The 12,732-nt window shown below is 42.1% G+C and overlaps 1 protein-coding gene across 2 annotated transcripts in view; it reads right to left on the reverse strand.

The window, feature by feature from the left end:
• Positions 1-12,732, reverse strand: part of PCNX2 (pecanex 2) — a 310,678-nt gene that overhangs the window by 219,854 nt on the left and 78,092 nt on the right. For both annotated transcript variants that reach the window (XM_002698790.7, XM_005226237.5), the window contains one exon: positions 3,039-3,210. In XM_002698790.7, the coding sequence (XP_002698836.1) occupies positions 3,039-3,210 (172 nt within the window). The remainder of the gene's footprint in view (positions 1-3,038; positions 3,211-12,732) is intronic.

Consider the following 12,732-nt stretch of genomic DNA (forward strand, 5'->3'; position numbering starts at 1 on the left):
TCACTTCCTGATGGTATGGTAAGTCCACTATGCCAAGACAACTGCATTTATTCAATAGCATTGGCTTTTTCATAGTAGCAAATTAAAGAAAAATAGGAATAGGGGAGATCTATTCAGAAAAAATGATTTCTAAATGGAATATATGTCATGTTTTTCTTCTTCTAAATCTCTTTATACAAACCATCTGCAAAAGGTACCTACAAAATTCCTACTTATTCTAAGGGCTGAGTTGAACAGTCCCAAAACGACTATAAGCTTTTCCTGATTTATGAACGGGAAGTGTTCCAAAGTCCATCTGTACAGTAATTCCTTTGGTATTTAAAGCATACTCCACGCTCATCCCTCCACATAGTGTCTCCTTAGCACCTGTATGCACTGGACGCCATGCTCGGTGCTGGGGGTTCCCTGGGGGATGTACAAGCTAGTGACAGAGAGGGGCGTGGTCAAATATCACAAATGAAGCAGAAGACTACAGAATGAGCTTGATATTATGAAAAGCAGGGGTTGTGAAAGGACAGAAGATGGGACCCAACTCAGGGAAATGAGTCATCATTGCCTAGCATAGCGTGTATTGCTATGTTGGGGCTGGGAGTGCAGCAGAGAAGGAACACAAAGATGAGGTGAGAAGACATGGGAACTGGGGCTCCAGGCCAGGCTGCAAACCCTCATGACTTCTAAGACATGGAAGTCTGCCGACACTCACCCTCACTGAGAGTCTCAGGCAAGATGGCCACAAGGTACACAAGACGGAGTGTGGGGCACAGACGAGAAAAGGCAACGTTATGCACAGACGGGTGTTTTTTGGACACCTTCCAAAATCCTTGTATGCCCTCTTCATCTCTAAACCGCAAGTCCTCCCATGCCCTTGACTGAAGACTCCAGAGTCCAGCACTGCTGTTTATAAAAAGGAGAAGACAGGAAAGGACAGTCCCCCCACGTGTGTGCAGCGGTGATGGGGCATCTCAGCCTACCCAGGCTCTGACCTTCACTGCAGCTGATCTCAGAAGGAAGAGGAGTGAGCTAATTTATGGGAAGGTAGAAGGGACTTAAAGTCCTTCTTATTGTATGTGTGTGTGTGTGTTGTGATGGAATTTCAAATAATATAAAAAAGTCAAGTGAAAAACACCAGAGTAGAAAAAAAAGCAGAGTAGAAGTAAAGATTCTTGGGCAAAAGGACACTGTGTGTGTATACGCTGAGTTGCTCAGTCGTGTCCGACTCTTTGGCACCCGATAGACTGTAGCCTGCCAGACTCCTCTGTTCATGGAATTTCCCAGGCAAGCATTTTGGAGTGGGTTGCCATCTTCTCCTTCAAGGGAGCTTCCCGACCCAAGTACGGAATCTGAGTCTTCTGAATCGTGAGCAGGTTCTTCACCACCGAACTATCTGGGAAGTGACCAAGAGGGCACTGACTAGGACTTTAATCATGGGATCAGCGCCTATGTTTCTCCCGACTTGTTTCTGTTTCCTGTTAGAACGCAGAGAGTCTCTGAAACATGGTCCCAACGCTCAGCTCCTCACACGACATAGCAGGAATCGAGGTGCTGAAGATGCAGACAAAGGTGGGTTCGTGCAGTGGGCCCAGTGGAGGGGAGTGAACAGTCTGCTACCAAAACAGTAGGAAGAGGGATGCAAGATGGCAGCTGGGAAAGTGAGCCAGAGGGTGGAATGTCTACTTCGGTTTTCACCTATAAGAAGCACAAAGAGACGTCATATCTGGGGGTCCTCCTGAGTCCCACTGGAGAGAGTCCGAGAGTTGTCATAGGATCAAAGAACGATGATGTAGGACCTATGGCTTTGACAATCTCCTCGAGTAAAGCTTCCAGCTGGCAAGTAACAGATTCAGGAAGCGGAGCCTCTGGTAGCTGCCCTTTATCAACTCATCTGGTCAATGTGATCAGATAATCACAAATGAGCACATGTGTGATCCTCTAGGCGATTCTCAGAGCATTGGCAGTCAAGTCTGCAGGTCCACAATGGGGAAGCCTCTTTGCATAATAAAGATAATAATAGCTAATACCTGGTCCCAGACACTCTTCTATATGTTGAAACATACTAACACATCTAAAGCTTGCAACAACCTCTGAGGTGTGTACTATTTTTATCCTCAAACTACAGTTGAACTTTGCTCAAGGTCACACAAGTAAGAAAGAAGCAGAGCGGGAATTCAAATAGCCAGCCATCTGGCTCCAGAGCTGGGGCCCTACACCATTATCACATGAAGGTCACCTGCGTAAGTGGAGCATTTTCCATCAAACACTGCCTGGACCTTCAGGCAAGTGAAGCGCACCAGTGAAAAGCTAGGTGACTAGCACATCCAGGACTCCATGCGGACTGAGAACCATGTCCACTCACGCATTTCCAGAGCATCTGTGCCATGTGGATGAGTCTGTGACCACCATCTTGAGGGCAAAAATCACCCCCATCCCGGAGCCCCACTGATGCCCCACACCAGGCACCTAGCCACCTGTCTTCAGATATTAAGTGCTGCAGCTCCCTAGTCATGAGTGTCAACATCCTCTAGAACAAAGTCTCCAACCCCCAGGTCATGGACTGATGCTGATTAGGAACTGGACCACACAGCAGGAGGTGAGTGGCGCCTGAGAAACCAAAGCTTCATCTGCCTTTACAGCCACTCCCCATCACTCACATTACTGTCTGACCTCCGCCTCCTGTCAGATCAGTGGCCACATGAGATAGTCATAGGAGCACAAACCCTACTGTGCTTGAATCATCACCAAACCACCCCCACCCCCGGCCCTCGCAACCCCTGGTCGGTGGAAAAATTGTCTTCCATGAAATGAGGCCCTGGTTTCAAAAAGGTTGGGGACCTCTGCTTTAGAATAAGTCCATTGTTGGAGGCTTTGGGCTCTGGCTCCCAGAGAGTCTACTGAAAGCAAGCAAACCAAAAGGAACATGCACATCTCTTGATCCAATAAGCAAGTAAGAAAGTTTCTCCAATGAGGGATTCAGAAAATCAAGGGGAGAAGTACCCTCCCGTCTCTGTGACCTTTCCCACAACCCGCCCAAATGAACTCACCTATTAAGAGGTCCCTAGCCCATTGGAGGGACTCTGGAGAGAAGAGCTTCAGACCATACACAATGTAAGTGGGAGGGTGCCTGGCTTTGGCCCCTGTATCAAGAAGCAAAATAAGGCCACACAGCACACAAAAATAGATTGGTCTGCTGTATGTTATGATTTGGTTGTGTCCCTAGAAAACAAACATAATTTCTGAATGGCACCTTTAATTTTGATTCAGTGACAGAAAGCTCATATTCAGTCATTTATACCATATTATACAAGTTGCACCCTATAACACATTCTCCCCCTCCCCCACTATAATTCAGACACACAAAACACCAAGGAAAAAAGAAAACCCCGATGCTTACTCTGTTTAAGAAGACTGAGAATATCAAAATGAATGTTATCCTTCTCAGACTCAACAAGATTTACCTGAAAATTTAATTACCAGCCTTGGATGAAACCGAGATCTAATTCAATGCTTCCCCCACAGCAAAACTTCTATTTGTGTTGTTCATCTCAAGTGCAAAACTAATTTAAACCACTGTTTGCTCTACATGGTCTAATTTGAGCTCCATTATTAACAAGAAATAGAATTATAACTTGGCTTCAATTTCCTTATGTCTTAGAAAGCAAGACAATTCAGGTGCAAAGTTTATATCTGCAGAGTCTGCATAAAATGCCTTAGTACCGAACAGTGGAATAATCCAATTTTTAAACATTTGCTACTTATATGCATTTTCCTCTGAGGAGGACCGAAAACGTAACACATTTCATCTGAGGCCTCAAAATATTGTTACGAAGAGAGTAGACACATTTTTATTCTTCTCTTGGAATGGACAGAAAAATTAGGGAAAAGGTATAACATCAACTTTCCAGGGCAAAAGCCGATGAAGAATCTACATCTCACAAATCAACACACAATTCGTAAAGCAACTTTCCAGGGCAAAAGCCAATGAAGAATTTACATCTCACAAATTAATGCACAATTCCTAAGGTTCAAAAAACCAACAAAAATGAATTATGGAGAGAATATTCTTTGCAATTCATGAACTACTTTGAGTATAAAAAGTCAAGATGAAAGTGATATGAGTTCAGATACGAATTTTTAAAGTCACTGCCTTGAACATATTATATTTAGAAATGCAATTTAAATTGCTCTGCTTCTATAATAGAAATAGTCCTATTCTGAGGCCATCATTTAATGGGAAAGAAAACACAGCCTGTCCATGGGGGCTGGCTATGTTTGGCCCTGAGTCTGGGCTTAGTCTTAAAGGAATATTTGCACTCTTATGAAATTTCCTTTTAAATCCAACTAGGTCATAGATTAATGGGAAAGGGAATACTTCTTCTGCATTTGAAAAAAAAAATTGAAACTAAAGCCTAAGTGAAATCTTAATGCATTTCTTATCAAGTTAATATCAAAATAAATTGCTTGGTATAGACAGCCACTTAGTATACAAATACACAAGCATATAGATAGATATATAGACAGATAGATAAGTAGATCTTTCCTCAAACTGATATCATTTTAGAAATATAATTAAATACCTACTTCCCACTTGCCCTGATTCTTTTACTAAAAGGTTAAAACTTCTGCCAGGAATTGAAAGTCTTTGGTTTCAAACAAATTTAAGATATCATCTTGGATCTGCCACATCAAGCTTTATTTATTGGGTCTGAGAATGCTTTCTTTGTACCCATAATTTAAGACTCAAACTTTAAGCCTCCCTTTGGTTTTTTGTTTTTTTTTTAATTTTATTTTTTAACTTTATAATATAGTATTGGTTTTGCCATATATCAAAATGAATCTGCCACAGGTATACATGTATTCCCCATCCTGAACCCTCCTCCCTCTCCCTCCCCATACCCTCCCTCTGGGTCGTCCCATTGCACCAGCCCCAAGCATCCAGTATCGTGCATCGAACCTGGACTGGCGACTCATTTCATATATGATATTATACATATTTCAATGCCATTCTCCCAAATCATCCCACCCTCTCCCTCTCCCACAGAGTCAAAAAGACTGTTCTATACATCGGTGTCTCTTTTGCTGTCTCGTATACAGGGTTATTGTTACCCTTCCCTGAACGTCATGCTACCTTTTGGGTCCCCAAACAATTGTAAGCGAATCACTAATACATGGCATGTAAGTCACTTTTATTTGTCTTGATTCCTAAGAACACCCGTTAATAAAATTTCTCTGCTCCAGTTACTTCTTTCATATAGGATTCAATCAGAAAAACCTCCAAGGATTGATTTTTTTTTCAATATAAAAATTTCATTTGCTCCTCCAATTGAAGTCTGAACAGTCTCTTAAAACTTATCCAAGTGTTTCCCATTCAAGTGTTTTTAACCTTAAAATACCCTAGGGGGCACTGCTGATTTCTGCTGGAGGGCATCTTGGAGGCTGCTTCACAAAATCTGCTCTGTACATGCATTTAGCTCTCCCAGGAGCCCCGCCTACTCATACAATTTCTCAGCCTTTGCTCTGGTTGCAGGGCAAGTAAAGGATAAAGTGAGAGAATCTATTCAAACCTGGAGGTCCCCATCTGGAGAGCAGTGGTGCTTGTGACTAACAGACCAGATTATTCTAATTGTCCTCTTACCAAGAGGGTGGGCTGCTCAAATGCTTCACACTTGCTATTGATAGATAGGTAGATAATAGGAAGGTAAGTAGATAGATACATGGATGAATGGATAGATAGATAAGTAGATTAAATAGACAGATACATAGATATGGATAGATAGACAGACATAGAAAGATAGACGGTTCAGTTCAGTTCAGTCACTCAGTGGTGTCTCTTTGCAATCCCATGGATTGCAGCATGCCTGGTTTGCCTGTCCATCACCAACCCCCAGAGTTTACTCAAACTCATGTCCATTGAGTCGGTGATGTCATCCAACCATCTCATCCTCTGTCATCCCCTTCTCCTCCCGCCTTCAATCTTTTCCAGCATCAGGGTCTTTTCAAATGAGTCAATTCTTTGCATCAGCTAGCCAAAGTATTGGTGGCTCAGAGGTTAAAGCGTCTGCCTGCAAGGCGGGAGACCTGGGTTCGATCCCTGGGTTGGGAAGATCCCTTGGAGAAAGAAATGGCAACCCACTCCAGTATTCTTGCCTGGAGAATCCCATGGACCGAGGAGCCTGGTGGGCTACAGTCCACGGGGTTGCAAAGAGTCGGACACGACTGAGCGACTTCACTGATTCACTTAGCCAAAGTATTGGAGCTTCAGCTTGAACATCAGTCCTTCCAATGAATATTCAGGACTGATTTCCTTTAGGATGGACTGGAAATCCATCCAGTCCATTTCCTTTAGGATGGAAATCCTTAGGATTTCCTTTGGATCTCCCTGCAGTCCAAGGAACTCTCAAGAGTCTTCTCCAACACCACAGTTCAAAAGCATCAATTCTTCGGCGCTCAGCTTTCTTTAGAGTCCAACTCTCACATCCATACATAACCACTGGAAAAACCATAGCTTTCACTAGATGGGCCTTTGTCAGCAAAGTGATGTCTCTGCTTTTCAATATGATGTCTAGGTTGGTCATAGCTTTTCTTCAAAGGAGAAGCATCTTTTAATTTTACGGCTGCAGTCACCATCTGCAGTGATTTTGGAGCCCCGCCAAAAATAAAGTCTGTCAGTTTTTCCACTGTTTCCCCATCTATTTCCCATGAAGTGATGGGACCGGATGCCATGATCTTAGTTTTCTGAATGTTGATCCTTTAAGCCAACTTTTTCACTCTCCTCTTTCACTTTCATCAAGAGGTTCTTTAGTTCTTCTTAACTTTCTGCCATAAGGGTGATGTCATCAGTATATCTGAGGTTATTGATATTTTTCCCAGCAATCTTGATTCCAGCTTGTGCTTCACCCAGACCAGCATTTGTCATGATGTACTCTGCGTATAAGTTGAATAAGCAAGGTGACAATATACAGCCTTGACGAACTCCTTTTCCTATTTGGAACCAGTCTGTTGTTCCATGTCCAGTTCTAACTGTTGCTTTCTGACCTGCATACAGGTTTCTCAAGAGGCAGGTCAGGTGGTCTGGTATTCCCATCTCTTTCAGAATTTTCCACAGTTTATTGTGATCCACACAGTCAAAGGCTTCGGCATAGTCAACAAAGCAGAAATAGATGTTTTTCTGGAACTCTCTTGCTTTTTTGATGATCCAGCGGATGTTGGCAATTTGGTCTCTGGTTCCTCTGCCTTTTCTAAAACCAGCTTGAACAACTTGAAGTTCACGGTTCATGTATTGCTGAAGCCTGGCTTGGAGAATTTTGAGCATTACTTTACTAGTGTGTGAGATGAGTGCAATTGTGCAGTAGTTTGAGCATTCTTTGGCATTGCCTTTCTTTGGGATTGGAATGAAACTGACCTTTTCCAGTCCTGTGGCCACTGCTGAGTTTTCCAAATTTGCTGGCATATTGAGCGCAGCACTTTCACAGCATTATCTTTCAGGATTCGAAATAGCTCCACTGGAATTCCATCACTTCTAATAGCTTTGTTTGTAGTGATGCTTCCTAAGACCCACTTGACTTCGCATTCCAGAATGTCTGGCCCTAGGTGAGTGATCACACCATCATGATTATCTAAGTCGTGAAGATCTTTTTTTATAGTTCTTCTATGTATTCTTGCCACCTCTTCTTAATATCTTCTGCTTCTGTTAGGTCCATAACATTTCTGTCCTTTATTGAGCCCATCTTTGCATGAAATGTTCCCTTGGTATCTCTAATTTTCTTGAAGAGATCTCTAGTCTTTCCCATTCTATTGTTTTCCTCTATTACTTTGCATTGATCACTGAAGAAGGCTTTCTTATCTCTCCTTGCTATTCTTTGGAACTCTGCATTCAAATGGGTATATCTTTCTTTTTCTCCCTTGCTTTTCACTTCCCTTCTTTTCAAAACTATTTGTAAGGCCTCCCCAGACAGCCATTTTGCTTTCTTGCATTTCTTTTTCGTGGGGATGGTCTTGATTCCTGTCTCCTATACAATGTCATGAACCTCCATCCATAGTTCATCAGGCTCTCTGTCTATCAGAACTAGTCCCTTGAATCTATTTCTCATTTCCACTGTATTATTGTAAGGGATTTGATTTAGGTCGTACCTGAATGGTCTAATGGTTTTCCCTATTTTCTTCAATTTAAGTCTAAATTTGGCAATAAGAAGTTCATGATCTGAGCGATAGTCAGCTCCCGGTCTTGGTTTTGCTGACTGTATAGAGCTTCTCCATCTTTGGCTGCAAAGAATATAATCAATCTGACTTCAGTATTGACTATCTGGTGATGTCCATGTGTAGAGTCTTCTCTTGTGTTGTTGGAAGAGGGTGTTTGCTACGACCAGTGCATTCTCTTGGCAAAACTCTATTCACCTTTGCCCTGCTTCACTCTGTACTCCAAGACCAAATTTGTCTGTTACTCCAGGTGTTTCTTGACCTCCTATTTTTGCATTCCAGTCCCCTATAATGAAAAGAACATCTTTTTTGGGTGTTAGTCCTAGAAGGTCTTGTAGGTCTTCATAGAACCATTCAACTTCAGTTTCTTCATTATCTTCAGCATTAGAAGATAGAGAATAGGGAGATAGATGATGGATGGATAGATATAGAGGATAGATAGATGATAGCTAGATAGGGAGATGGAGAGATATATAGGCAGACAGATAGTTAAAGATAAATGATAGAGAGATAGAGATGACAGATGATGGATAGATAGATGGATAGATGTAGAAGATAGAATGATAGATGATAGGTGGATAGTGATATGGAGAGATAGATGATAGAAAAAGATAAAAGGAGTTGGTTATAAGGAAGACGGAGTGTTTGAACCCAGCATTACTGAACCGAGGCTGTCAGTAGCCAGGCCACGCCAGCCCCATCCCTTCTCCACTGGTACCCATGTCAGCTCCAGGCTTCCTGCAGATCTCTGCTTCCCAGCCCAGAGGGCAGAAAACAGTTGCCTCCCGCCTGCTGAGCCTGCACATGTTCCTGTTTGGCGGAACACATAGGGCAGCTGTTTTTGACAAGCTGATGTACAGCAGCAGTGGCTGACATTTATCCTGTTTTCCTGTGCCTCAGGCCCTGTCCTACCTACTTGAAATGTAACCAACCACAGAGTTAATCCACCTGAAGAAGTCCTACTATTATTCTCATTTTGCCAAGGGCAAACTGAGGCATGAAGAAGAAATTTGCCCCAGACTTCACAGACAGAAGACAGGGTGCCTGAGCCAAGATTTGAACCCCACTGCTGGCCACCTGGCTGCCTGGTCACTACCCACTGGCTCACCAAACCTACCCAGATGGTCCCTGTATTTGGGCCTGGATCCTTCCAGGCCCAACACTCAACCTCACTTGGCTCGAGTTCATTCATAATCATCGTTCTTTAAACACACAAAGTGAATGTTACACATGTGAAGTAAACACAGAGGGTGGGGAAAAGCGTTCGTTAATAACGTTTCCTGGAAGGTGCTGACTCTTCCTGAGAGGACTCAGGAGGGTGAAAAGGGCTCCTACTGGAGAGCAGAAAAATAACTACCTGCTCTGTCCAGCCCTTCTGCAATATGACGTTTACCTATGTAGAACTCTGTTCACTATAAGGGTTGGTTGTTTTTATAGCTTCTTAGCATGAGAAAAGGGGCTTCCGTGGTGACTCAATGGTAAAGAATCTGCCTGCAATGCAGGAGATGCAGGTTCAATCCCTGGGTTGGGAAGATCCCCTGAAGGAGGGGATGGCAACCCACTCCAGCACACTTGACTGGAGGATCCCGTGGACAGAGGAGCCTGTCAGGTTACAGTCCACAGGGTCGCAAAGACTTGGACATGACTAAAGCAACTTAGCACACACGATGGTATAGAATAGTTTATTTAAATATAATTTTTTGGTAGCTGTTGATTAGTTCTGTTTCACTTAAGACTTAGCAATTCATCTATTTAGAGCTTTTGAATTGAAGTGTTTTTTTATAAATGTATTTATTTTAATTGGAAGTTATTTACAATATTGTATGGTTGAAGTTTTTTTTTGAAATTTTCTTTTTATTTTATTTTTTAACTTTACAATATTGTATTGGTTGAAGTTTTAATTTAAAATTTTTTAAGTTGAAATATAGCTGACTTAAAATATTGTGTTAGTTTCAGATGTACAGCACAGTGATTTGTTTTGGGTTTTTTTTATTAACATAGATTATATTCCATTATAGATATATGAGATATTCAATATAGTTCCCTGTGCTATAGAGTAAATGTTTGTTGCTTATCTATTTTATGTACAGTAGTTTGTATCCCTTAATCCTAAATTCCTAATTTATTCCTCTCTCTCTCTCCCTTTGGTAACCAGAAGTATAGTTTCTATGTCTGTGAGTCTGTTTCTGAGTCGTATATAGACTCATTTGTACTAAATTTTAGATTCCACATATAAGTGCTATTGTACACTATTTGTCTTTCACTGTTTGACTTATTTCACTAAATGTAATATTATCTGACTTCCCAGGTGATGCTAATGGTAAAGATCCAGGCTGCCAAGGCAGGAGATGTAAGAGACACAAGTTTGATCCCTGGGTCAGGAAGACCCCCCCGGAGGAGAGCATGGAAACCCACTCCAGTACTCTTACCTGGAGAATCCCATGGACAGAGGAGTCTGGTGGGCTACAGTCCATGGGGTTGCAAACAGTAGGATACAACTGAAGGAACTTAGCACGCACCCAGTATTATCTAGGCCTGTCCACGTTGCTGCAAATGGCAACACTCCTTTTTTATGGTTGAGCAGTAGTCCATTGTTTAGACAGACCACATCTTCTTAATCCAGCTGTCTACGGAAAGGCACCTGGGCTGCTTCCATGTCTTGGCTACTGTGAATAGTGCTACTATGAACATTGGGTGCATATATCTTTTCAAATTGGTTTTTTTTTTTTCAGATGTATACTGAAAAAGTTCAACTATACTCTTTGGTTCCCTTTCTGTGTGGAGCAAAAGAAGATGACCTGGGGGTGGGTGTCCAACTGTCCTAAGGAAGCAGAGCCTAGTAAAACGCTAGCCAACAAGTATTCTATGACCCACACTTGGTGGCATATATACACAATGGGGTATTACTCAATCAGACAAAGAATGAAATAAAGTCATTTGCTGCAAAATGGATGGACCTAGAGACTGTGATACTAAGTGAAGTAAGTCAGACAAATATCATATTCTATCACCTATATTTATGCTTTGGAACTGTGGTGTTGGAGAAGACTCTTGAGAGTCCCTTGGACTGCAAGGAGATCCAACCAGTCCATTCTCAAGGAGATCAGCCCTGGGATTTCTTTGGAAGGAATGATGCTTAAGCTGAAAGTCCAGTACTTTGGCCACCTCATGCGAAGAGTTGACTCATTGGAAAAGACTCTGATGCTGGGAGGGATTGGGGGCAGGAGGAGAAGGGGACGACAGAGGATGAGATGGCTGGATGGCATCACTCAATGGACGTGAGTCTGAGTGAACTCCGGGAGTTGGTGATGGACAGGGAGGCCTGGCGTGCTGCGATTCATGGGGTCGCAAAGAGTCAGATATGACTGAGCGACTGATCTGATCTGATCTGATCACCTCTATGTGGAACCTAAAAAATGATACAAATAGGCTTTTTTACAAAACAGAAACAGACTTACAGACATAGGAAACAAATTTATGGTTACCAAAGGGGAAAGATGGGGGAGGGAGAGAGAAATCAGGAGTTTGGGGTTAACAGATATACACTGTTATATACAAAATAGATATCAACAAGGACCTATTGTAGAGCACAGGGAACTATACTCCATATCTTGTAATAACCTATAATGGAAAAGAAACTGAAAAAGGATAGATATATGTGTATGTATAACTGAATCACTTTGCTGGACACCAGAAACTAATACAACACTGTAAATCAACTCTGTAGCAATTTTTTTTTAAAAATTAATAAAATTTTAAAAAATCATTCCTCTGATAAACAGTACCTTTACCAGGTGATCAAGGTCATCATCAAAAGTGGTAAGTCCTGTTGATAGTACATACCCTCAAAATGGTGTGGGGAAAATGATACTTGAACTCTGTGGTCTTCCTCCCCAAAATCCATGACCCAAGTCCAATCATCAGATGAGCACCAAATAAAGCTCAACTAAGGAACAGTCTATAAAATTCCTGACCAATGCTCCTCGAAGCTGTCCAGATCACCAAAATCAAGGAAAGCCTGAGAAACTGTCACAGCGGAGAGGAGCTTTAGGAGAGAGGATGATTGAATACCATGTGGTGTCCTGGATGCGATCCTCAAACCAATAAACAAAAAGATAATGGGAAAAAGCTATGGAAATCTAAGTGAAACATGAACTTCAGTTAACAGTGATGTATCCGCCTGGGTTCAGTAGTTGTGGCAAATGAAACATATTGATGTTTGAGGTTAATAATAAGGGAACTAGGTGTGGGGCTTGTGAAATTTCTGTACACTCAGCCTTCTGTATCTGCAAAGCAGAAGGAGAAAGGAAAGAATCATTTCCAGGGGACTTAACATTCCAGGTCCTGTGCTGGGAACATTATATACATTGTCCAAGTCACTCATTACCAGCACTAACTGAGGTTGTTATTATGACCCCTACTTTACTCACAGAAAAACTGTTAGTGTTTGGCAAGTGTTCCCGCAGTGCCAGATTCTATGCGGCGCCCTGGATGTGTATTATCTTGCTTCCATCACAATATCCTATTTTAATATTTCGTTTT

The sequence above is a fragment of the Bos taurus genome, chromosome 28, assembly GCF_002263795.3.
Source record: "Bos taurus isolate L1 Dominette 01449 registration number 42190680 breed Hereford chromosome 28, ARS-UCD2.0, whole genome shotgun sequence".
Classification (NCBI taxonomy): Eukaryota; Metazoa; Chordata; class Mammalia; order Artiodactyla; family Bovidae; genus Bos; species Bos taurus.